The sequence below is a fragment of the Euphorbia lathyris genome, chromosome 10 (assembly GCF_963576675.1).
Source record: "Euphorbia lathyris chromosome 10, ddEupLath1.1, whole genome shotgun sequence".
In the NCBI taxonomy this organism is placed as follows: Eukaryota; Viridiplantae; Streptophyta; class Magnoliopsida; order Malpighiales; family Euphorbiaceae; genus Euphorbia; species Euphorbia lathyris.
The window spans coordinates 483146-509713 of NC_088919.1; the positions used below are offsets into that span (position 1 = coordinate 483146).

General features: G+C 35.2%; 1 protein-coding gene across 2 annotated transcripts; it reads left to right on the top strand.

Annotated features, from left to right (window-relative positions):
* LOC136208791 (ferredoxin-dependent glutamate synthase 1, chloroplastic/mitochondrial) lies at positions 1-26568 on the top strand. Of its 2 annotated transcripts, XM_066000018.1 has the most exons (33): positions 1-470; positions 2574-2886; positions 3111-3553; positions 3639-3770; positions 4322-4420; positions 5127-5197; positions 7070-7166; positions 8272-8364; positions 8944-9089; positions 11962-12121; positions 13726-13836; positions 13943-14158; positions 14743-14900; positions 15495-15624; positions 16508-16566; positions 16667-16772; positions 17763-17859; positions 19676-19791; positions 19911-20108; positions 20331-20441; positions 20666-20905; positions 20999-21097; positions 22288-22383; positions 22477-22674; positions 22759-22833; positions 22983-23111; positions 23213-23311; positions 24085-24227; positions 24324-24417; positions 24675-24913; positions 25013-25091; positions 25856-25939; positions 26066-26568. In XM_066000018.1, the coding sequence occupies exons 1-33, from the start codon at positions 189-191 to the stop codon at positions 26225-26227; spliced, it is 4875 nt and encodes a 1624-aa protein (XP_065856090.1). In that variant the 5' UTR covers positions 1-188; the 3' UTR covers positions 26228-26568. The 2 variants fall into 2 exon arrangements, with proteins under 2 accessions (XP_065856090.1, XP_065856091.1); XM_066000019.1 differs by lacking the exons at positions 1-470; positions 2574-2886; positions 3111-3553; positions 3639-3770 and adding an exon at positions 3789-3806.

Here is a 26568-nt window from a genome sequence, read left to right on the forward strand (position 1 = left end):
GGAAAAAAGAAAAATTGACGCCAGAGAAAAAGAGGCGGGTGGTTCCAGTCCTCTCCTTTCTGGCCCTCTTTATCTATCTCTCAATCCTCATTTCCTTCTTCTCCACACGAACTCGATCCTCTCTTCCTCCTCTTCATCCTCTCCTTCTCTTCCTTTCTTCCACTCTCTATGTCCCTGTAATCAAACTCATGGCGCTTCTGCAATCCTCCTCTGTCTCTCCCATTCCTCACCTTCTTCTCTATTCTGCTGCTTCTGCTAAGCCTAACGCTTCTCTTCTCACTTACACTAATAATCCTCACTTGTTTTTCGATTTTGTCGGCTTGTATCCTAAATCTAAGAGACAGACTAGGAGAATTGGCGTCTCTTCTTCTTCTCCTTCCAATGCACGGACTAGTTTGTCTCGGTTTGTTACTAGAAAATCCTGCTCAGCAAAAGCTACTGCTGCTAAATCGGTTGATTTGAAACCCAAGGTGTTCTTCTGCGATTTTCGATTTTTAGCTTAAATGTGTTTGTATATACCTGTGTATCCGAGTATGTCACATGTGTATGTGTTATGGAGTCAGTTTCGTGTTGATAAATTTATTGCATTTTTCTAACTAAGGGGGAACGCTATATATTGCTGAGTTCTCGTCTTTTTTATTTTTTAACTTCCTTTCTTTAGTGGGACGGTGGTTTAGCAATCTGTGTAATCCGTTTTTAACTTTTAATGTGAACAACATGTTTGAATTATGTTCACCTAATTTAGAATTTAAAAGGTCTTCAAAATCCAAATAATGTTTTCAAATATCTTAGCATAAGAGCTTTAGTCGAAGCTTTATTGCTTTTCAGTATGATAGAGTAATGAAACGTGGATCAATTTCAGATTTTAGTGCTTTTTCATAGATGGTAGAGTAATGAAACGTGGATCAATTTCAGCTTTTAGTGCTTTTCATATATGATAGGGTAATGAAACACGAATCTTTAGTGCTTTTCAGCTATATCAAACATGGATCAATTTCAGCTTTTAGTTCAGAAGAAAATAATAGAGTAATGAAACTTCTCCTTTTTCTTATAAAAAAATAAATAAATATGAAAACTAAGGCTTAGCATATAATTTTTTTAAAGAGGGAGTCGGTAGTTTAAAATTTGGTACAAATCTAAGTTTTTCTTGTGTCCATATAGAAATGGTTAAGGTACTTTTGACTTGTACAAGTCTAAATTTGGTACAAACCTACTATTGGAGTTTGGTTTATCACAAACAATAAGGTTGGCAGAATAAAAATGAAATAGCATATAACTGTAACGGAATTTTCCGTTGTAAGAGAAAAAGAAATAGGTAGTGAAATTGTTCTTTGCTATTTGTAAGCAAGCAAAATTCCCTAAAATATTTGATAGCCTCATCTTGAATAGAGAAAAAGGATTACATTATATTTGGCTTCTAACCATAATATTCAAATAATTCTCTTTTTAATCACCTCATCTTGCATGTTCCATCACTCGAACCTTTTCTGTATATCCAACTTCTCTATGATTTAGGTGCTCTTAATATGTGAAATGCTAGTAAAAGATTTAAGTAGTTTGGTGGTTAAGTCAAGCAAAAGGGTATCAACAAAATAGATATGTAAACAATATATCATACATACTAGGTAGGGTGACTATCTTGTAATTTATATTGCCAGAAACAGAGAACATAGACATGACATGAATTTCATAACTTTGAAGTCACTTCAAGTGCCATAAATAGTATCAAAGCTTATGCGACATTTCATAAGCTGGGAGTTCAGATAGAGCTGTCTTCTTTTTGTCAAGAGTTATTGATTTTATTAGATTTTAATGGGTTTTTATAGAAAACATTTTTTTTTTCATTCAAGATTTTTTCCTTACACCTGACTACATGATTATTGTAGATTCAGTTTGACATTATTGAGATGTTTGTAACAAGCTACACAGTTGAGTCATATCTACAATAGATTTATTGATGTGAGTATACTGGAAATAGAGTTTGTTCACATCATTGGTAGAAGGGAGAGGTAGTTTTGTGGATTAAAGTTGTAAAATTTGGTGATTCCACAGGCAATAAAAAGTTGGAGATTAAGTAGACTTATATGGACAAAATAATTAGGACTTATGTGGTGAAGTATGTATCTGGATTTATATAGCATTTCTTAGATTTAGGCTACAAAAATTAGTTGTTACATTCTTCAATTGGTTTAAGAAATCCAGAGCTATATGCCATGAGATATGTAGAAGATAATATGAGTGCAATCACATAAGCTAGATAAATTTCTAGAATTAGTTGGTACATCCTGCAATTGTTCCAAAATTCTATAGTATGTGCCTTGACACCTGTGAAAAGAAATATTAGAAAAATAGCGAAAGCTAAAAAAAATACACTAAGTTATACTTTCTTGTTTGATTTTTAGTGTTTCTAAGTTTCTCACGGAGTATAAAGAATTTTATTATTTATTTATTGTATTGTATTAATCTTTAAATGGTGGCATCTTTTCTGTTTTCTCTTGAACCTTTCAGCAAACATTTCTCGTTGTCATATTATGGAATGAAGCTTTTATTTACTTGGTTTTCATGTTGTTCAGGTTGCTCACTTGGATGACATAATATCAGAGAGAGGGGCATGTGGAGTTGGATTCATTGCTAATTTGGAAAACAAAGCATCACATGAAACAATAAAAAATGCCCTTACAGCTCTTGGATGCATGGAACATCGTGGAGGTTGTGGAGCAGACAATGACTCTGGTGATGGATCAGGAGTGATGACTTCAATCCCATGGGATTTATTTGAGAATTGGGCTGATAAGCAAGGGATTGCTTCCTTTGATAAACAACACACTGGTGTTGGGATGGTTTTTCTTCCTAAGGATGACAACTTTACGAAAGAAGCCAAAAAAGGTGATTCTATTAAAAAAGTTTAAGTTCATTCAGTTCTATGCTTTCATGAATTATAATCTTGTTACATGGGCTGTCTATTTTTGAGCTTCATATATGCTGTGTTGTATAATCTTACTTGATTCAGTTTCTCTTGTGATATCCATATTTCTGATATAGGTAATTAATGCATGTCTTGATGATCCAAACCATCAGTTGTGTGATTTTGTAATATGTTTGTTTTGTAGTTGTTGAAAATATTTTTAAACAAGAAGGCCTTGAGGTGCTTGGATGGAGGCCTGTTCCTATAAATAAGTCTATAGTTGGTTATTATGCAAAAGAAACCATGCCCAACATACAACAGGTGTTTGTTAAAGTGGTTAAGGAAGAGAGTGTTGATGATATTGAACGAGAATTCTATATATGTCGGAAGTTGATTGAAAGAGCTGCAATCACAGAAAGTTGGGGGGATGAGCTTTACATGTGTTCTTTGTCTAATCAAACAATTGTTTATAAAGGAATGCTTCGCTCTGAAGTTCTTGGATTGTTTTATTCTGACCTTCAGAATAATCTTTATAAATCGTCTTTTGCCATTTATCATCGACGGTTTAGCACAAACACTAGTCCTAGATGGCCTCTTGCTCAACCAATGCGGTTTCTTGGTCATAATGGAGAGATCAATACCATACAGGTTTGGAAGTTCTCTAATTTAATGATCCATGAAATTAGAAGTCATGTGCTATGGGCCTTTATTTGATTCTAAAATGTAAATGCAGGGCAACTTGAACTGGATGCAATCTCGAGAAAGCTCATTAACATCTCCTGTATGGCATGATCGTGAAAATGAAATTCGTCCTTTCGGTAACCCAAAGGCATCAGACTCAGCAAATCTGGATAGTGCGGCAGAAGTATGAGCCGCCACTTTCATATTCATTTCTTTTGAGGTTACTTGAGAAAATTAATCTTATCTGAATGTACATTTCATTAGCATGACTTATTTTTATGTGCTTGTTTTATTTCTACTTACATTTTTCATTCTATATTGAAATTGGAAAGGAATGAGGGCCATTATGATTAATTAGGCATTAAAGAAGCTGACTTGCCCAATTTAAGTTGGTCACACCTTTCTATGGAAGTCATGCTCATGGTTCTCAGAGTGGAACTTGACCTATGCTATTTTCATTATTACTACACTAGATAGCTAGTGGTTTGATGATAATTATATATTTTTGTTTCATACCACATATTCATAATATACTAAATTAGGAAGATGGTTAAGATATAATATCGCTTGCTTACTGGGCACAAGCCCCAACAAGTGGAAGTTTTCTTGCAGTCTAGTAGAACAGTAGGATTTATACGTGATCCATGTCTACTTAATTATTATTATTATTACGATTATTATTATTATTTTTGTCTCTTCAAAGCTTGAGATGTTTCTGCTTCTTGTTCTTTTCAGTTGTTAATAAGAAGTGGCCGCAGTCCTGAGGAGGCTCTAATGATTCTTGTCCCAGAGGCATATAAGAATCATCCAACTTTGACAATCAAATATCCCGAGGTACTTTTTTTTAATAAATTAAAGGTCTAATCAATATGCATGTAATTGTAGAGAATTTTGTGTCTTAGATTTATCTTTCAATCATCTCTGTGGTTGCCTTTTCCCAACTGGGACAGTCCAAGGCTCACACATGTACTGAGCCTGGGATGTTATTTTTTGTAATTTGTGATAGAGATGGAGAGCTTTCTAGGTTGAGTCTGGATTTCAATTGTCATTTTGTCCTTGCTTATCATTATAACTCGTGTAAAAGAAACTTCATTACAATTTTTTATTTCTTTTTTAATATTTGAAAACAAGAATATTATTTTTTTTAGAATAGGAGAAATGTTGAAACCTCATGATGTGGTTGTCAATGATGGGCTGTCCACACATGGGTTTGTGGACTTGCTCCAGCCAAGAAGTTAATGTTTCCAAGAGCATCAAATATGGCATTTTTATTTTTTTTCCTGAAAGATAAATTATAGAGGCCCAGCTAATGTCTCCGTATTTTTTCACTCTGCTCCATCAAGTAAGCAATACGTTTTAGGTTTCTTTTATTGCTAATCTACTGTTGTAGCGCTTTGACTTGTCTTTAAGTTGGACTTGATTCTTGCTTCCTATTGCATTTTGTTTGTTGTATTACCCAATAGCTAAATTTATGGAACTTTTTTATAACCTTTTTTTTTTTGTAAAGTGGGCTGATGTGTAATCTTTGTCTTTTTTGTAGGTTGTTGATTTTTATGATTATTACAAGGGTCAGATGGAAGCTTGGGATGGGCCAGCTTTACTTTTATTCAGGTGAGATTTTCAAGGACTTCTACTTTAAAGTTTTCAACTTGATGATATAATTGATTATGTTCTTTTTTGAAGTAGTGACCATTTCTAGGTGTAAATTTAGTACCCACAACATGTTATTCGTTTGAGCATTTTTGAGTGAAGGAACTTTTTTCACAAAGAAACATTAGCTAACCTTAGTTGAATGCTCATGTTTGAAATAAAATATCTTCAACTAATGTGAATGCTCATGTTTGAAATAAAATATCTTCAACTAATATGAGAAACAGGTCTCTACCAAATAGAGCAGGGGAAAAGACTGCATGATAGCTTCTTTCCAGCCGCACAAAATAGGGATCCATGTGTATTGGGGATTTCCTTTATTGAAAGATGTATAACAAACAATAAAAAATGGCAAACAAACCCTTAGGATCCTTTTGTTTCAAGGAAAATAATTTACCTTGGAAAAATATATTCCCATGGAAACATTTTCGAGGAAAAAATATTTTCCATTGTTTGGCTGTACTATTTAAAAATGATTTTTGACTTAATATAAGGGTTAAAGAATAATTTAAGACTTAATATTTGATGCTTTAACTCAATGGTTTGAAAATAACTTCCCGGTCTTCATAGGGGAAGTTGATTTCTCTTGTTTTTTAGAATACTCTCCGATGATTATGAACTTATATTAGTTTGAGTTATTCTCTTCTAGAGCTCCAAATGTTAGAAAATAAGAAATATACTTTCTGTGAACACAAATGGAGCCTTATATATATATTTTTTTGTTTGGTCTATAAGTTACTGCACAAAAGGTTCAATGGTTCAAAACTTTCTTATAATAATGCGTGAGCAATAAGTAAACAATGTAAACTTAAGCTTGAATTTTATATTCTTGTACTTACAGAATATATCAAATCATGTAGCAGTGGTAGGAATGGGGGTTTTACCAAACTGTGAGTAGACCTATATTTATTTAATTTTTTTCTCTCTTTATACTTTTTTTGCTCTTCAATCTTGTAGCTAAAATCGTTTCACCCCAGGCTTTCTATTAGTGCTTGAACAAAACAAGATTGTCTCTTTTGTTGGTTCTGTTGTATAGTCCTTTGGGCATTACTATAATTGTAGGATCTAATGTCTAGTGCCATGATCTTAAGCTAAATTAGGTTATAATATGTTTGTGGCCATGTGCATGGGTACACCTGTATATTTTTGTTAATACTATGCATGGAGAAAACAGTGTGCAGAAACAATAATGGAAAATATTTGTTACAATTTTCTCCATGTACAATGACTTTTTATGCATTTGCGTTGCATAATAGTTAATAATAAGGCTATGCATTACAATTATCATGAACATGAAGGTGATATACTAATACTTTGTCTAATTCTTGATCCCTGAAGTATTAACTTCTGGGTTATAAGTGTTCGTATACAAAACCAGTATGTAGTCATACACATACAAGTTTGTGTGTGTTAGAGATACTAAAATAATGTTCTTGAGCCTTACCTTTTAGCTTATGCTTTTAGGTCAATTGGTTCCTTCACATAGTATTAGAGCCTTTTAGACCAAGTGGTTGAGGTTTCAAATCCTAGCAGTGCTAATTATTATTGAAATTCCAACACATAGTAGAGTGTGCCAGTGTTTTACATGCTTCATGCCAAGGGGCATTTGCATGTGGGGTATGTTAGAGATAATAAAATACTGTTCTTGGGCTTTACTTGTCAGTTTAAGCTTTTAGGTCAAATGGTTTCTTGACAGCAAGTATGTGCCTACGTACATGCATGTATTTGGTGGTCCAGAATTAGTCTATCATAAAGTCATGTTCAGTTTCATATTTGTTTTTCTCAGTTGGCGTTTTCCTTTCTGATTGTTTATATTCTATATGAATGGCACAGTGATGGAAAAACAGTTGGTGCTTGTCTTGATCGGAATGGACTTCGTCCTGCTAGGTATTGGCGGACAGTGGACAATTTTGTTTATGTTGCATCAGAGGTGCGTTGAAGATGGCTTTTGAACTTTTGAATTACCTCATTATATCTGAATTGAACGAATCTGGTTTCACAACATAGTGGATATTCGAGCTGAAATTATTCCTTTTGATACTGTTGAACCATGTTATTAACCTGAGGCTTGGGTTTAAACAGTCCATGATTATGTTGATCTGCATTGGTTATTCTGAAGTTGTTTGAGTTTTTATTTTTGACTGGTGTATTAGTAATTTGCCTAGAGTTTGGTTCAATAGAAGTCCAATCCAGCTTTGGGCAGTTTCTGATAGTCAGTTTTATCAGGCCAATCATCATAGTATAACCATTTTTATTTTTTCTTCATATATTCAGTTCATGGTGCTTCATCTTTAAATTGGCTCTTTATCTAAATTTATAAATAATAAGTGGAGCTAATTATTGATGAATATTTAATATTGTCAAAATGTAGTTGAACAATGTCTGTCTTCCACATTCTGAGAAGACATCTGATTATGAAAGAAACATAAATGCATTTTGGTCTACTATAGCATCCAAAAATTGCCTTAGGTATATGATTTTGCATCTGTTCCTCAAATGGTTAAAACTAATATAAGCTGAATATAAAGTTTTTATTGAAAATGTTAAGTAGTAAGAAAATAAGAAATGCCAAACCATTGCTTTCCATTCAACACTTCGGATAGGCAAGAGGATCATTGTCCATGCTCGATTCTGGATACACATGTCATTGCAATCTTATGTGGGAACATGTGGTGCTGTTTTTAGGTTCTATACTGCAATCTCATTTAGCGAATGTATGTCAAATTGTGGGATAGACTGAATTTTCTTTTTGTTGCAATTTATATTTGGGAAATTGGTTTTTCCTCTTTTGACTTCCAAACTAGCAGGCTCATTTAATATACTTCCGGAACTTTTTGCATGAAATACTGGCAGGGTAACAATTTGTTTGGCTTTATGCTTCATATACCCGTGGAAGTATGACCTTATATTGCACTGTTATAAATTTGATATGCATCCGGTGGTCTTCTTCTTACCATTATGTTTCATTATTCTCTTAAAGGATTCCGTTGATGATGTAAGTCCTTGATATATTGATCATGCTCCTTGTTGTCCAGGTTGGTGTTCTACCAATGGATGAATCAAAAGTAACTATGAAAGGTCGCTTGGGCCCAGGAATGATGATTGCTGTTGATTTGATTGGTGGCCAGGTTTGTGGAGCATTTACTTTCTGATTTACTTGATAGAGCATGAGGTAAAATGCACTGAAAGTGGTTGCTGCAGATTTAGTTATCTTTAGGAACTTTTTGTTGCAGTTTGTTAAGTTGATTGATATTTATTTGAGATTTTGGAGTTGTATCTTATTTTTAGCACAACATAGATGGAATTTGTTGACATATCGAGGAAAATATTTGGTAGTATTTCAACATCATTTATACGTGTCTTTTAGAGAGTTATCAATTCATCAATGGCATTTGATGTCTATATTACACTATTTTGATGAGTTGCTTGTGTCCTTTAGATTAGTCTGTTGCTGCCTCTCACTATGGAAACATTTAACAGTTCTGCTCAGGTTTCACTGAATATATATATATATATATGTATAAACATTTATACACACACACACACACACACACAAAATTTAGATTTTTAACTATGTATGCACACTAAATTGGATTTTAACTATTTTATAGTATATATTTTTATTGTTCTCCTTCAAAGATGTCCTCTTTTGTAAGGATATGAGGCTTGAATTTCTATTTTAATTTTCTAAGGATCTTGATTTGTAGGTTTATGAGAATACTGAAGTAAAAAAGCGAGTAGCTTTATCAAATCCTTATGGGAAATGGGTCAGCGAGAACCTACGATCTTTAAACCCTGCAAACTTCCTCTCCACAACAGTTTTTGACAATGAAGCAATTCTACGGCGCCAACAGTAAGTTTATTGGTTTATTTGCTATTTGAAATGCTTTTATGCTTCATAGTATTGTTTGCTGGATATTGTGGTGATCTGAGACTTATGGATAGAGCTAGTTAACCCGAACCCCCTTTAAGGCTTTAGTGAAAATGTCTCCAAGTTGCTCATCAGTTGTGACATACGTTGTAGAGAGTAGATTTTGCTCTAATTTCTCACGAACAAAAATGACAGTTAATTTCATTATACTTTGTTCGATTATGAACAGAGGATTAGATACATTATGGAGTGCTGCTTGATTATCACACCATAACTTTGCCGGAGTAGGGATTCTGAACCCAACTTCAGTCAAGTGATAATGAATCCACATAAATTCCCAAACAGATTAAGCCATAGCTCGATACTCGAATTCTGCAATAGAGCAGGATACAACATGTTGCTTCTTACACTTCCAACTTCCAAGAGACTAGATTTTCTCCAACAAAAACACAATATCTGGTAGTAGATCTCGTATCATCATTGAAACTTTCCCAATCTGCATTTGGAGAACGTTCGATCTTAGTGAATGAATCAGAAAAACATTCAATTTGAGTATGGCCATGATTCTTGTATAGCAATTCTTGTCCAGACGTTCCTTTGAGTATAAGATCTATGTTGGGTGCTATTAGGCCTTCTAACAACAAAAGCTAGCTCAAAGGATGCGGTTTTTACCTCATCACTCGACAACACACCCGCCCATTCCACAACTAATATGGGAAAACCCAACAATCGCCCCTTCAGGCATTAGGCCAAGGTTGGGATGACAGCAACATCCCTAATAGGGTGGAGATATAACCATGAGCTCTGAAACCATGTAAACATACCGGAGAGTGAGGAGAAAAATATTATGTATTGATTGAAGAGTTCAGTGGTATATATACAACTTACAAGTAACAAATTCTAATTAAGGAAATAAAATCCCCATAATTTCTCCAAATATTGCTTTATATACAGCTACCTACACGGCTACACCTGTACATTCCTTGACACTCACCAACAAAATATCCATTCTCTTGCAATTTTCACCATTTTCTTCCTAAAAATCTCAATTACATGACAGGAGATGACTTTGGTTCATTGCTATTCTGGATTCTTCTCTTTTTTTTTTCTTGGGAGGATAAAGGATTTTTTTTTTGTTTTTTTAAATTCCTTTCCCTCTCCTTTTGTCTTCAAACGGAAAATTTGGAAAGGTACTGCCAAAAACATGCATGCAGTTGTTCAAAAGTTCACCTAACACCTTGCTACTGAAAATCATATTTAATTGGCAAAATGCATCACTATACCTTGTAAATTTTCTCTATTTGTTGTTTTATTGTTGTGGATTAAGTGCTCCAACTATTATAAATGTTAATGAAAATATCTTATTATTTTATTGCATTGTGTTTGGCTTTTAAATTTTGCATTTATGTTTATATTGTGCCCTTATAATAAGGGCTCAATGTTATCATATATTTATTTGTAAGTTGCTTTGGTGATTTGGAATTCTGGTTTTAGACTCTGAAGAATTGGGTAATCTCCCAGTTATATTCTTATTCATATTTTTGTTTCCATTAAAAAGATTAGTATGGTAATAGTTAAACTATTCAATGACATGTATACATCACACACACACATTATATATATATATGTGTCTGTATTTATGGGCAAATTATTAGAAGCACCCGGTTCTCCATATCAAATGGAGGACCTTCCATACATATTTTGACACGTGTACATATGGACCCACGTATATTATAAGAGGCCCCACTATTCTAATTATTACGTGGGGTCACAATACACGTGTCCAAATGTGAATTGGGGGTCCTCCGAGTGACATGGAAGACCCGGTGCTTAATATAAGAACTCGTATTTATGTATGTATAGATAGATATTCATGTCATTGAATAAAAACATATATTTTTTTTTGAATAAAAACATATATGATCAGTTAACAAATTAAATTCTCGAAAATTGGATATAGTAAGTTCCTTATAGAAATAGATGCCATATTTTCAATAAAAAGGATCAAACATGTCCGAGGCCTCATATATGCTTTGTTGTGTTGAAGACGCTTTGTTATTGGTTTTACAAAACTACTTGTTTAATTTTACTAGCGCAATACATATATATTGGTCTTTTCTCCAAAAGGTAACTCCAATCAAAATTAAAAACCATCCAGGTTGGCTATCAAAGAATTTGTTGCTAATAATAACCAGTAATGCTTAGCGAGGGTGAGCCTTGGCGCAACGGTAAACGTTATTGTAGTGTGACCAAGAGGTCACGGGTTCAAGTCTTAGAGCGGCCTCTTGCCAAATAACTTGGCAGGGGAAGGCTTGCCCCCAGTGCACCCTTATGGTGGGATTAGCATAATTTCATCTAATGTTTTATTTATATGAATGACATTTATTTAGATAATGTTAGAGAAGAATTCTGCTTGCTTACTTTAAGAAAACTTTTCCTTTATTAGTGAAATGAAGGCATGCCAAGAATCTAAAACTTTTATGCAAACCAAACATCAGAACCTCACTCGCTTTAAGCTGCATTAAGGTGCTGCAGAGGCACTATGCTGGTTTGGCAAGAACACTACTAACTGCAGTAACAGTTCAAGATGCATGCATATACCAGTTACTAATGAGGAAGGTGCTGCGTGAAACAAGGCAAATTTTTCAAATTATACAAAACTGGATATTTTTCCTCCCAAGTTGGTCCAAGCACATGGTGCTTAAAGATACATTTTATGAAGTGGAAAGACTTTTGCATTTTCAAGTTTGAAAACCAGATTTAATCATGTTCATTAAAATCTTGATCATGCAATGCACTTTGTGCATTTGTGTGTATTTGGTATTTCTCATTAGTATATGCTCTCATGTGACAGGGCTTTTGGCTACTCCAGTGAAGATGTTCAAATGGTTATTGAAAGTATGGCTTCACAAGGGAAGGAGCCTACATTTTGCATGGGAGATGATATTCCATTGGCAATATTGTCCCAAAAGTCGCATATGCTTTATGACTATTTCAAACAAAGATTTGCTCAGGTGTTTTACAAGTTCATCTTCCTTTCTTTCTTCAACAATCATTTTGTGCTTGCAATAGTGATATTTCACTTAATTCAATTTTGTAATTCTTTTCAGTACCATCTTTTTTCCATGACACAGAATATACAATTGCTGTGGTATTATTCATTCATAGCGTGCTCAAAACATTGATCAGCATTTCTCTCTTTTCCTCATGCATTTTATGTCCTCAACCTATTTTACACACTTTGCCATTGATTGAAATCTGAGTATGCATGCTGTGCACTGACTTCTGATGTTTTTTGAGCGCCATTTGCAAACAGAAATGTCACAATATCCAACACTGGTTGAAACACACGTCATGAGAAGTGAAAGGTTACTTTAATTTCTCACTACATTTGTTCTGATATGTGAATAATTTAGCACAAAAATCTAAAAGCATTTCTTTGCATTTATAATATCAACCTTGGTAAAACCCAAAGGGAGAGAGTGAGAGAGTAAGAGTGGAGTTGAAAACATATATGCTCGGGAAAAACAAACTTGATTTTGCATCTAGTTGAAGCCTTTAGAGTGGTTGGCAGGAGATCTATGCCAGAAGTAAAAAAATTCTCAGTTGTAGTTTAGGAAATTAGGTTTGCTTCTTGTTTCTTTTTTTTTTTTGGCAGTGTATAGAACTAAGGTGTATAATGGACAAACACAAACTTTTGTTTTGATTCTCATTCCTCTATATAACTGAGAAGGAGAAGATTAACGGCAAGGGCTTAGGTAGGAGAGGAAGCAAAAACAGGACCATGTCAGAATCTAAATACAAATTGTTACTGTTATTTGGTCATGAATCTCATTATGCATTTTTGTTTTATTCAAAGCATAGTATTCTGGTTATTTGCAGAAGAGCAATAAGCTTGTCCAAATGAATGATTTTGTGAATTGACTTGAAAACGTACAGCTCTTCCACATGAGAGTTGTGTTGACTTGCCTTTTCGATGTTTGAAATTGTGCTCAAATAGAGGCTATTGGACGTATGCTTCATTGGCAGCTGCAATTGTTGTCTATATCCCTCCCAGCCTCCAACCTCACCCCCTAACAGCTATTGAACTTGCGTTTTGGTGACTAATCATCCTTATTTCAGGTTCTCACCTATTCGTTGTGCATTGTAGATCTGCATATCTGGTTTGCTTCTAGGCACTTGTCAAAATATGCTTCTAAGATGCAGTGGTATTGCCAGTAAATCATTTTCAGCAATGGAACATGCATTTTTTATAGATATAGAAAAATGGGTTGGTTGGTCACTTGCTGACTATTCTTATTTTGCGAGGCAATGAAATCTTCAATCTGTAAGATTCTCTTGACAGCTTTTGACTGAAGGTCATTTCAGAAGTAGTCTTATGAATCGATGGAATTTAACTGATATGCATGTTTTTTTTTTTTAATTAAGTTCAAGATGAATAGTCTCTGCATGAAGTTGGAGTTGGTCTTTGTTTATTGAGCCCTTTCCTTTTTGGCGATTCTTCTAATAGTTGAATGGAACTGTCTTGATCTATATTTAGCCTCCTGACTTAAGATCCAACTTTGTTTCTGGGAAATTCCACTTTTTTTTTTTCATTTTCTTTTCTCCATTTGTGCAGGTTACAAATCCAGCTATAGACCCTCTTCGAGAAGGATTAGTCATGTCTCTTGAAATCAATATTGGGAAGCGAAGAAACTTATTGGAAGTTGGACCTGAAAATGCTTTACAGGTCTCCTCCGTCCTTTCTACCTCAGTGAATCATCATGCACACAAAATATTCCTTCCCAAGGTTTTGTAATGGATAAATGGAACTTGACTTGGGTTTTTTGGATCAGGTTATCTTATCAAGTCCTGTCTTGAATGAAGGGGAGCTTGAGTCATTGCTTAAGGATCCTCATTTGAAATCCAAAGTTTTACCTACCTTTTTTGACATACGTCAAGGGGTTGAAGGTACTCTTCAAAAAACACTACTTCGGCTCTGTGAAGCTGCTGATGATGCAGTTCGAAATGGTTCACAATTGCTTGTTCTCTCAGACCGCTCTGATCAACTAGTAAGTCTCCTTTAGTTTCTTCTTTCCATTTACTGTCGCAAAAATGTACATGTATATATATTTTCCAGACCTATTTATCAGCTAACATTTTTATATGCGTACGTGATTGATGAAGAATTGCTGTTTGTGTTCATTTCCTGTCCGTTGTCGCTTCCTCATTATTCAATTGCTTTTTTCCAGGTTCTATTCTGTGAACTGCTTTTTGTTTGTGCTCTATCTACCTTCAAGCATATTAAAAAATGGCACTGATGATTTATTGATAATTTAAGAATAATGTTGCAAAGATGAAAGCTTGTTTCTCTGTGCATGCATGTGAAAGTGGTGGAGAAGAAATTTGCTTACTTATGACTGCCTAATTCCATTTTGTCTTACATCATGCACCTGCATGTATTTCTTTGTGCATGGGCTGCAAGTATCTCATGCTTGATATTACAACATATAAGTACTATTGTGATATTCTCTTCTATGAATTTGATTTAGTTTTGCTGATTGTTCTTTCCTATCTTATGTTCTACTAACCCCAAAAAGAGGTTTACTTTACTGTTGGCGTTCTAATGCTGAATATACCATTTTTTCCATCTCAGGAGCCTACTCGACCAGCAATCCCAATTCTTCTTGCTGTTGGTGCTGTTCATCAGCATCTTATTCAGAATGGCTTGAGAATGTCAACTTCCATAGTAGCAGATACTGCTCAGTGCTTCAGCACCCATCACTTTGCCTGTCTGATTGGATATGGTGCAAGGTTATATATCCTTCATAATATAAAACCTTTTGAAGTGATAGTTTTCCGCTAGTGGATGTGATTTGGTTAATGCCTGAAGAAGATAAATATAAGTGCTATAATTTTTTTTTGGAAGATCTATATCTGGATACTTGATTTTGATATTTCACTATATATTCTCTCATCTAGAGTTGAACAATATGGGGGCTTTTCCTGTGTCTTGGCTACATTTTGATCAAGTGGATAATATTTACCATGAAAAACAGTAATATGTTATCCCAGTTGTGACGTTCATTAGCATCAAGTTGAAGTGAAGCCCTTGGTGGAAAAATTCATCATGTTGAGATGAATATAAGAATAAATGGCACATTTGGTAGTGAAAATTGGATGAATAATTTACCAACTTCAATTGGCTAAGGGTTTGGTAAATGCAGCTTCCATTACATATTATAAACCTTGCCTGACCTATTCTACAATAGATTCTTATTGATTCTATGTCCATCTGCATTAAATATAGCATTGCCTCTATTGATGCAGTACCTTTCCTTTGCCTGTTTTGCCAATTTTCTTTTCAATTACAATGGACATAAATTTGATTGCTGTATGATCTTTCAGTGCGGTATGTCCATACCTGGGACTGGAAACATGTCGTCAGTGGCGTTTGAGTACTAAAACTGTAAACTTGATGCGGAATGGCAAGATGCCCACTGTAACAATTGAACAGGCTCAAAAGAACTACTGCAAGGTTAGTGCTGGATTGATTATTTATTTATTTGTAGTATATCATGCTTATTTCAGTAGTCCTTAACAACTGAATTATCTTGTTAATGAATTGTAAAATACTAGTATTAGATAGAATATTCATATGACTTTCATGTTTCAACTTTTATCATCTACAAGTCCTTATATTTTCTGGAAAACTTGGTGCAACGTGTGCTTAGGATGTTCTATTTGTCATTATATTGCTTGTTCAACAAGCGTGTGATCTACAACCATGCTTCAACAATGAAATGGCAGTCGTATGATAGAAGGGGAAAAAGTGCAGAATTCCCAGAGGTTAAAGTTAGTCATTATTAACTGCACAGTCATCTAATATCCATTCAGGTATTACATTTGATGAGAAGGATTGGCTTCACAAATGGGGACACTAGGAATGAAATGGAAAAAAAAGGGAAACAAGAAAAGGAAAAAGGTCCATCTATAATGTTGACAGCTATGGTATTAGGGCTGCATGCATGATAATGATTAGCTATTGACTTATGTTTTTAGAATGATGGTAATGGGAATTCAGCATTCATAATTCAACAAATAAAATATTGACCATTATTTGAGACCTTTATTCAATGTCCCACGATTGTTCTTTAGCTCTATCTTAACTTGTTTATGTTTGATCTGGGGACCTGCTACAGAGTTTCCAGTTCATTTACTAATAAAGTTTGGAGCTTGTTTGATGAGCTACTAGACTTCAAATTTTTTCTTAACTCGTAGGAAGTTTGTTTGCTCTTGAGAAACATGACGTCAATCTTTAAAATCTTGACATGTGGTCTCAGTTTCTAGAATGCCATTTGACTCTGCATTTAACAGTGAGATCTGTAATGTAATGAATTGATGATGCTTTGCCATTTCAGGCAGTTAAATCTGGTCTGCTAAAGATCCTCTCCAAGATGGGCATCTCATTGCTTTCAAGGTACAATTGAAAGCACCATCTTTCCTTTTCACTATATTGGCACTCATTGCAGAGCTGTGCTTATTTGCCTTTGCTTGACTTATTTATTTCCTGTATTTAGTTATTGTGGCGCCCAGGTATTTGAGATTTATGGATTAGGGAACGAAGTCGTTGATCTAGCATTCTGTGGAAGCAGGTCAAGTATAGGTGGAGTAACTTTTGATGAGGTATGTAAACAAGCAAAGTTCTTTTTCGATACGAAGAATAGATATTTTGTTTATAATTGAATACATGATTTCTTAACTGTTGTTTCTGCAATTAATTGTTAAGGCATTAATTGGGGCATAATTTTTTTTTTTTTTCCATTTAGAAATATAGTTAATATATGCTTTGAGGTGAATAAATTAAGGGGTAAAGACCAAATTTAATCCTAACGTTTTAAGGGACAGATTTAGCCTTAACGTATGAAATGGTGCAAATTTAACCCTACCGTTTACAAGCAATATCAATTTTAGCCCTACGTTATTGAAAATTAGAAAAAACTGGTCTGACTGACTGGTATTTAAGTATCACTTCAAACCTTCCAAATATCAATTATGTCTAAGATATTTAGTGTATTACTAACAAAATTACAAAAATTCTGTTAAAATGCTAAAAAGCTGAATCTGCTATATATAAGTTAATCACAATTTTTTTTTTTGTCAAATTGTCTAAAATATTTAGTGTGTTATTAATATAGTTACAAAAAAAAAAAAAGTACGAAAATGTTTCAATTTATCAACAAACTTGTTTGGAAGGTCCGATGTGACAGTCAAATCAGTTTTTTCAAATTTTCGATAGCGGATTGCTAAAATTGATATTGCTTGGAAATGTTATGGTTAAATTTGCACCATTTTATACATTAAGACTAAATCTGCACTTCGCTTGAAACGTTGGGGTTAAATTTGGCCCTTATCCCATAAATTAATGATTGTAACATATCTATGTAATGGTATATGCAAAAGCACTGAAATTGCTGTTTGTAGATGAATAATAGGTTATAAAACACTTAAAAATATTATTCTGGCTGACATAACCATGGTGGACAGGTAGAGCGTGATACAAGCGTTATCAGCTGCTAGTCAGCAAGTACTTATGGGTGATAAGAAATTTTATATCTTGTGAGAAATAGGTATTTTCTATATTTCTAATGATTCTGTATCATTACTTTCTTGTAGTTGGCAAGGGAGACATTGTCTTTTTGGGTAAAAGCTTTCTCTGAGGATACAGCGAAAAGACTGGAAAATTTTGGGTTTATACAGTTCAGACCCGGAGGTATGCTTCTTGACAAAATTTGTTCTGCATTTGAGAGGTCTAAATTTGTAATAGGTCTTAAGGCGTTTTTGAGTTAAAGTTCTAACTATTTTCAGGCTCAGATTTTGTCAATTTTATAGCTATTGGTAGTACTGATTAAAACCAACTACTTTTAATTTCATTGTGTTAGACAAAATAATAAAGTTATTCTTGGGCCTTACCTATCAGCTTAAGCTTACAAAATTGTTCCTTAAAATGTACCAGAGCCTCTTAGACCATCCATTTGCTAATGGAATTTTAACACATGGCAAGATGGATGGATTAACGAGTTCACTTTAAGATGGTATACCATGGTGCATGTTGTTTGCAGATGATATTGTGTTGGTTGATGAGACGAAAGAAGTAGTGTGGAGGAAGTTGGAACTATTGAGACAAACTTTAGAATCTAGAGGCTTTAAGTTGAGCCGAAGTAAGACGAAATATTTGGAGTGTAAGTTTAGCGGCTATAGGAGTAGGGAGGCAGGGACAATCACCCTAGGGCTCGGATTGCTTCCAGTCTATTATTCAAACGGATGGAGAAGTAGATGGAGATGTTGCTCATAGGATTAAATCTGGTTGGACGAAGTGGAAGAGTGCTATGGGTTTTCTTTGTGACCCCGACATGCCTAATAGTTTGAAGGGAAAATTCTACCGCACGACAATTAGACCTGAATTGTTATATGCCTAATAGATGCGTATGTTGAGATGGATGTGTGGCCATACGAGAAAGGATCGGATGAGTAATGAAATAATTAGGACAAAAGTATGGGTTACATCTATTGAGAATAAAATGAGGGAAAACCGACTAAGGTGGTTTGACCATGTAAGACGAAGAGCGCTTGATGCGACGGTTAGGAGGACTGAAGAGTGGCAAAGGGATGTAATGGTGAGGCTTAGGGGAAGACCTAAGCAAACTTGGAAGAGGGTGATCGAGAGTGATAAGAGTTTATTGAGGATTGAGGAAAATATGGTAGTGGATAGGACGGAATGAAGGGAGAGAATTTATGTCGCTGACACGACTTGATTTCACGGTTCATGTTAGCTAACCCCGAATCATTTCGGGACTAAGGCTTTGTTGTTGTTGTTGTTGTTGTAAGATGAGCTTGTGTTGTACACATTTCAAGCCCAAGAGGCATTCACATGCGTGTTAAAGATAATAATGAAAGCTATTCTTCGGCTATCAGTTTAAACTTTTGAGTCAAATTGGTCCCCTGACACATAGGAACATTTCTTTTGAGTCAAGTTGATGCTTTAAAAAATCAGCGTTCTAAAAATAGGCCTAGGCAGGGATTTTTACAACACTGTCCCAATTTCCTCAAATTGGGCGATGCAAATCGGTTTACCGATTTTAGGCTGCCTAAAACTGGCCCTTGAATTTTATGTCAATTTTTTCAATTTTATATAAAATTTTAAATGACCTAAAACTAAAAGAAAAGACCTAAAACTATCAAATGCTATTTTTAAGGAAATTAATGTTGTTTTGTTGGCATATTTTGTTATTAATGTTATTTTGTTGTCACATTTTTATTTTTTAAGGATATTAATGTAACAAATATTGAAATATGTGTATTTCTATCTTGAATCTTTTCTATTATTAATTGTATTTATATAAGAATTTATTTATTAAAATAAAAAAATACAAAAACAAAAATCCGATTAATCCCCGATTACTCCCCGGACCCCTGTCCGCCCGACTAGCGCCTAGCGTTTTTTTACAACCTTGAAAAAAATATTATATATTAATGTAACACCAAAAGTATTGTAAAATCTCTATTTTCTTTTTCCTCTTATTTACCAGGAGAATATCATGGAAACAATCCAGAGATGTCGAAACTGCTCCATAAAGCCGTTCGACAAAAGAGTGAAAGTGCATTTTCTATCTATCAGCAGCATTTAGCTAGTCGACCTGTGAATGTGAGTGCTGAATTGATACTCCCTTTTATGTTAAGCCCTGCGATTATATATTTTTTTCCCTTGCTGCATTTTATCTTCTTCCAGTCATTTATTGACATCTTTAAGCATGCGAATTGTAGGTTCTTCGTGATCTTCTTGAATTCAAGAGTGATCGAGCTCCAATTCCTGTGGGCAAGGTTGAACCTGCTTCATCCATTGTAAAACGGTTCTGCACTGGTGGAATGTCACTTGGGGCTATTTCAAGAGAAACCCACGAGGCAATTGCCATTGCAATGAACAGAATAGGTGGAAAGTCTAATTCAGGTGAAGGTGGTGAGGTAATCTGCTGTCTCTTGTTCTCTGGGGTGGAGGAAGTATGAAGGTGGGGCAGAGGTATCCCCTACCAATTTCCCCACAATGTTGTACTTTTTCTGTCAGTGTTTGGATGCATTGATTTCAATTCAACAGCATGTCGAAGTTGAAATAGAACTCTTTAAAAAAACATAGTTGATCACCAAACCTTTTCTCAGATTTTGATAATTGGTATTATTGTCATGCAGGATCCAATTCGTTGGAGTCGACTCTCTGACGTTGTTGATGGGTATTCTCCTACATTGCCACATCTCAAAGGCCTTCAAAATGGTGATACTGCTACTAGTGCAATTAAGCAGGTCTTGTCCTTGAACTTGTGATTTGAATGAGTTCTGTAGCTCCATATGCAAGAAATAGGAAATAGATATTGGTAGCCTGATAGCAAGTACATGGCTAAGACATAGCATTTTGGTAGAAAAAAGTCCGTAATTTCCTATTGAGCTATATAACTATGACTGGATTTTTGTTCTTTTGAAAACTTTTGTTGGTAATTATGTTAGGAAACTGTTGGTATGTCCTTCAGGTTGCATCAGGACGTTTTGGTGTCACTCCAACATTCCTGGCCAATGCAGATCAGTTAGAAATCAAAATTGCACAAGGTGCCAAGCCAGGTGAAGGTGGCCAATTGCCTGGGAAGAAAGTAAGTGCTTATATTGCAAGGTTAAGAAATTCTAAACCTGGGGTTCCACTTATATCACCACCACCACACCATGACATCTATTCGATTGAAGATCTTGCACAGTTGATCTTTGACCTTCATCAGGTTTGTTTCTCCTGTCCATTTAAATCTGTCTTTTCTTAATTATAGATTTATCCTTCTGGGTTCCATCTTTAACTCCAATATCTGCTGCATTAGGTCAATCCTAGAGCCAAGGTCTCCGTAAAGCTTGTGGGGGAAGCTGGTATCGGTACAGTTGCTTCTGGGGTTGCTAAGGGTAATGCTGATATCATACAGGTAACTTGCATATGCTTTGAGCGCTGTATAGTCTGAATCTGGTGACTTGGGAATATGGGATTTCAAACCTTTTTTGCACAAAACCAATTGGTCTTTGCCACGGTCAAATCCTAACAATGGCACTTAAATCCCTTCTATTTTACGTCATATGGCATTCTTTCACATCCCAATGGCCACCCTCATGTGTAACTGATCTAGCTCAGTTGTCACTTGTTAAACATGGGTGGCACTTCTAACTAATCCAAATCTACCTGGGCTTAGATGAGTATAAAAAACGGGTCTTGTCCCTTTTCCTTGCCCGGATACACGAGGAATATAAGCCTGAGATAAGAAGTGGTTGTCTGGCTTTTGAACCTTACCATGTTAGAGTGAGAACTTGATGGGTTTGAGAATGTGGACAGAGTATGAGTTGGTTGAAGTCTGTTTTGAACAGACAATTATCTTCTGCTGAGATCCAGTTTTAAACATTTCTATCATTCTATGTTACTTGAGTTCGTAATATTCTTTTACGAATGGGATTTTTCCTATCTTCAACAGGTTCTAAGATATCCTGCTGAAGCTTTTTGTTTCCATGTCACTGGAATATCTTCTATTCTTCATTAGATTTACTTTCAGCCCATCAGTTTAGTACCTTCCCCCATAAAAAATTTCTAACTATTTCTTAACTAGTAGTTACAACATTGTCTTTTAATATGGCCAGGATATAGTATCACTTATTCAACAAGTACTTGATCTTATAAGAACTGGGAGAACCTAATTTCTGTTTAGGTTGTAAATGGATGTGCAATATCTTGATAGTGTGAATTCCATGTTTCAGGTGGTATTTTTGTCCTCCATATGCTCTTCTTTCCTTTAAATACTCTCCAATTTTATTTTGTTCTAATGCTAGTGCTACTTGCCTTGTTTATATTTCGGTTCTTCCAATCTAGATTTTATTCCTAGGAACATCACTTCAATCCAAAATTTTCACTGATGCCTTGTGGTATGTTTCTAAGTATGAAAAGTTTGAATATGTGAAAATTCCATTGACTCTCTTTTGCCTCCTAAAGACCCTTAGTTTTTTTTTTATGCATGTTCCTTCTTGACTGCTTGTGCATATAGAAAGGTGAAACTTGAATGATCGTGAAGAAAAATATTCCAGCATGCAGAAAAGAATGCAGAAGATAATACTGATGTCTCTTCTCTTGTAGATATCAGGGCATGATGGTGGGACCGGAGCTAGCCCTATAAGCTCCATTAAGCATGCTGGTGGTCCTTGGGAGCTTGGACTTACAGAAACTCATCAGGTAATTATAATTTCAAGTGTGCAGTAAATGTCACCTGTTTGATTTGATCTACATCTGCTTAATTCTGTTTCCTCAATGACAATCTTCATACAGACTCTTATTGAAAATGGACTTAGAGAAAGGGTAATTCTTAGGGTTGATGGTGGTTTCAAAAGTGGGGTTGATGTCATGATGGCTGCAACAATGGGAGCTGATGAATATGGATTTGGTTCTGTAGCAATGATTGCTACTGGATGTGTTATGGCCCGTATTTGTCACACAAATAATTGCCCTGTGGGTGTTGCCAGTCAGGTACTAACGAGAGCTTATTTGTGGTTTCATGATGTTGTCTATAGTTCTTCAATTATTAACTATTCTGCATTGGATTCATTATAGAGAGAAGAATTACGTGCCCGATTTCCTGGTGTGCCTGGAGATCTGGTTAATTACTTTCTGTACGTTGCAGAGGAGGTATCTATCTGCATATGTTTATAACATATGATAATTAACTGCATTATTGTTCAGTCTGTAGTTTGACATTTCCAAAACAAATTGTAGAAATAACTCATGATTTGGATAATATTTTATGTTTTATGTTAATTGCTCCTCCTTTTGGCTAGGTAAGAGGCATGCTTGCCAAATTGGGTTACGAGAAATTGGATGATATTATTGGACGGACAGATCTATTTAGACCACGAGATATTTCCTTAGTGAAAACTCAGCACCTTGACCTCAGTTATATTCTTTCAGTATGTATTTAAAATAACTTATCTTTCCATGTTGAGTTTTTGCTCCTATGTGCTTGTCTTCTTTGTCCACAAGTATGTAATATTTCCTTCCCTTCTTCCAGAATGTTGGCTTACCAAAAATGAGCAGCACTGAAATCAGGAAGCAAGACGTTCATTCTAATGGACCAGTGCTGGATGATACTTTACTTGCGGATCCAGAGGTGAAATTATTATCACTGTTGGACTGAGTTTAGATAACGAGATGTTTTATCATGGATAAAATTCTGTTTGTTGATATATATAACTTTAGATCCTTGAACCATATATGTCAATTTTTTCAACGGGTGGTTATAGCAGTTTCTGGAGAGTGTCTTGGTATAACCTTCTAATTGAGAAATGAGAGTAATTTCATTAGTGCCCGAGCTGTAGAACCATTTATATAGCTCTGTACATCTGATTATATTTTGGTTTGTGTTGTGGCAATTCTAGTTAATTTATGAAAGTGTTGAGTTCATTTCTTAATTTGTCAGTTTTGGGTGAACACTTCCCCCTTGTCAAAGACACCGTTTTTATAAGCTGTTTGTTGATAGAAGGTCAAATTTAGTTAGAACTACTGAAGGCAATTGAGTTCCTGGTATACAGATGTCAAAATTGCAGAAAATCGAATGAAATATTTAAATCATCTGAAGGCATGGTGTTTCATTATAAAATTACAGGCAATGGTAGCCAACGCATTATACTTGTGTATAACTGATATTACCTAACATGGTAAGGTACACAGTTAATGTCAAGTGGCTGCTGAAAAAAATTAACCATTAGAGACCCCATAATTGAACAATTGAAAAGAGCATATTCACAACAATTTGTCTTCTTGAATATGGCCACCATATGTCATGGATATTTTAGCTTGCTATTTTGCGTGGAAACATCTATCCAAAAATGCCTTGTGTAACTGTGATTTCACTTTTAAGATGCATTCTTCTTAATCTGTCAGATCTTGGATGCTATTGAGAATGAAAAAGTTGTCAGTAAAACTGTAAAGATATACAACGTGGATCGTGCTGTTTGCGGGCGTGTAGCTGGTGTGATTGCAAAGAAATACGGTGACACTGGTTTTGCTGGGCAGCTCAACATAACGTTAGTACTGGGTTCTTGATAGCATCCTTTAGCAATTAAAGATTGTGTAAGATATCTTTTCTTTTCAAGGTAAATGAGTTCTTCTTATGTCAACAGGTTTACTGGAAGCGCAGGACAGTCATTTGCATGCTTTTTGACACCTGGAATGAACATTCGGTTAGTCGGAGAGGCTAATGATTATGTTGGAAAGGTATGTTAATCGAAGATTTGCGTGACTTATTGATTGAGTTGGTGACTTGTCAAGATTGGCTGATCTTCTATTTTTGTAACTTTTTATTGAACATGGTAAATTTAGAACATGTTACAAATTATTTTGATCTCTAAGGTGTGATTAGCAAGTCCTACATAATTCATCATATAGAAGCTAAGGCGATATGCTATTCTAATCTTAAAAATATTCAAGTGCTTGAACATGGTTGCTGAAGCTAGAAATATAATTAATGCAAGGGTATGGCTGGAGGAGAAGTGGTTGTAACTCCTGTGGAGGACATTGGATTTTGCCCCGAGGAGGCAACCATTGTAGGGAATACTTGCTTGTATGGAGCAACTGGTGGCCAAGTATTCGTCAGAGGTAAAGCTGGGGAGAGATTTGCTGTCCGAAACTCCCTTGCTGAAGCTGTGGTTGAAGGCACTGGAGACCATTGTTGCGAGTATATGACCGGTGGTTGCGTGGTGGTTCTTGGAAAGTGAGTACTCTCTCTTTACTTTGCGTATTTGTTGCAGTGAAGCAAGGTTTACGGAAATGGTTGAGAATGCTGAGCCATTGTATTCTGTTTTATTAACAGAGTTGGTAGAAATGTAGCTGCTGGGATGACTGGGGGCTTGGCATATATGCTTGATGAGGATGATACTCTGTTACCCAAGGTTCGTACTGACATTCAGTTTTCTCTGCATTTAAAGATTTGCTACCTCATAGTTCATGGCTCTAACTTGTTTTAGAACTTGGTCCTCTGTGTGACTCATGTTCATGATTTCTCGGAGTCCTTTGAGAAACGCCAGAGTTTGAATGGTGCTGAGACTTTGACTTGCTTTCTGAGAAAATACTGTGCGCATAAAGATTCTTGCAATTTTTGATATTGTGACTTAAGTTTTTTGTCAATACTGTCGATTTGCTACTTCACTGTTCTAGTAATTTAAGCATGGAGACAATCTTAACCATGATAATTTTCTATCCCCCGTTCATTACTTGTTCATGATATTATGTGATGTGAAAAATGGGAGACTCCAAATAATGCTTAAAGGTGTTGACTATGTTTGGAGAAAGTACCTTACTTAATATTCATGCAATTTGGGTATTGTGTGAAGGGTAATAGGGTTATGTTATTTCCAACAAGTGGCTGTGGACATTTGGTCATGGCAAACTTCGTATAAGTCCATTTGTCATATTATTTGTATCTTTCGATCTCTCTTTCTTTTTGGATCAAAACCTGTCTCGTGATATGAATAAAATGTGTTTGTTTTTGTGAATGCAACACATTCTAGATTTTTTTTTTCTTGTAGAAAATTTGATTGTTGCAAAAAATACATTCACAAAATCTACAATATCATATCTATATATTTTCATTCCTGCTTTGAATATACATACCTGATATTTTTCCATCAAATCTTATATCATATTGTGTAAATAGGTGAATAAAGAAATAGTGAAGGTCCAAAGAGTTACAGCTCCTGTTGGTCAGATGCAACTAAAGAGCCTAATAGAAGCCCATGTTGTAAGTTAACTAACTAAACTGCTTAATATTATTGAATGTTATCATTTTCCTAGCACTTGCTACTATTGTACAACATTTCCCATTTATTTCGCTTGCTTCGAATCTTAAATGCGTTCGCTTCTGAAGGAAAAAACGGGGAGCACTAAAGGCGCATCTATTCTGAAGGATTGGGACACGTATCTACCACTCTTTTGGCAGTTTGTTCCTCCTAGTGAAGAAGACACCCCAGAGGCTTGTCCAGACTACCAGGCAACAGTTGCTGGCCAAGTGACATTTCAATCTGCTTAGGATGCCATTGTACAATTACCCCACGTCCGGTTACAAGCGTAATACCAGTGCAGGCAACTACTACAACACAAGATTCTTAAATTGGAATGAAGATTGCTTTTTCCATCTCCGGGTGACAATATGGTTTAATAATTCAAGAAAAATTAGGTTACCATATCCTGGAGAATTGATGTTCAAGATCCATCATTGCACAAGCATTCTATCTTCCTCACAGTAAAGAATTTGTATAGGTACTTGGAGCAGGAAATGTAAAGTTGAAATTAGTTTAAGAATTTTTTCCATCATTGTCAAATGCCAAACTTGCGTGCTTTTGCTTATAAAAAATGGACTGTTCATTGCTT

Bases quoted from the DNA above. Each gene is read 5' to 3' on its own strand.
- LOC136208791 (XM_066000018.1), top strand. From the start codon at position 189: ATGGCGCTTCTGCAATCCTCCTCTGTCTCTCCCATTCCTCACCTTCTT. The intron at 23,312-24,084 runs GTGAAATTATTA...TTAATCTGTCAG, and splicing joins CTTTACTTGCGGATCCAGAG to ATCTTGGATGCTATTGAGAA. The intron at 25,940-26,065 runs GTAAGTTAACTA...TCGCTTCTGAAG, and splicing joins GCCTAATAGAAGCCCATGTT to GAAAAAACGGGGAGCACTAA.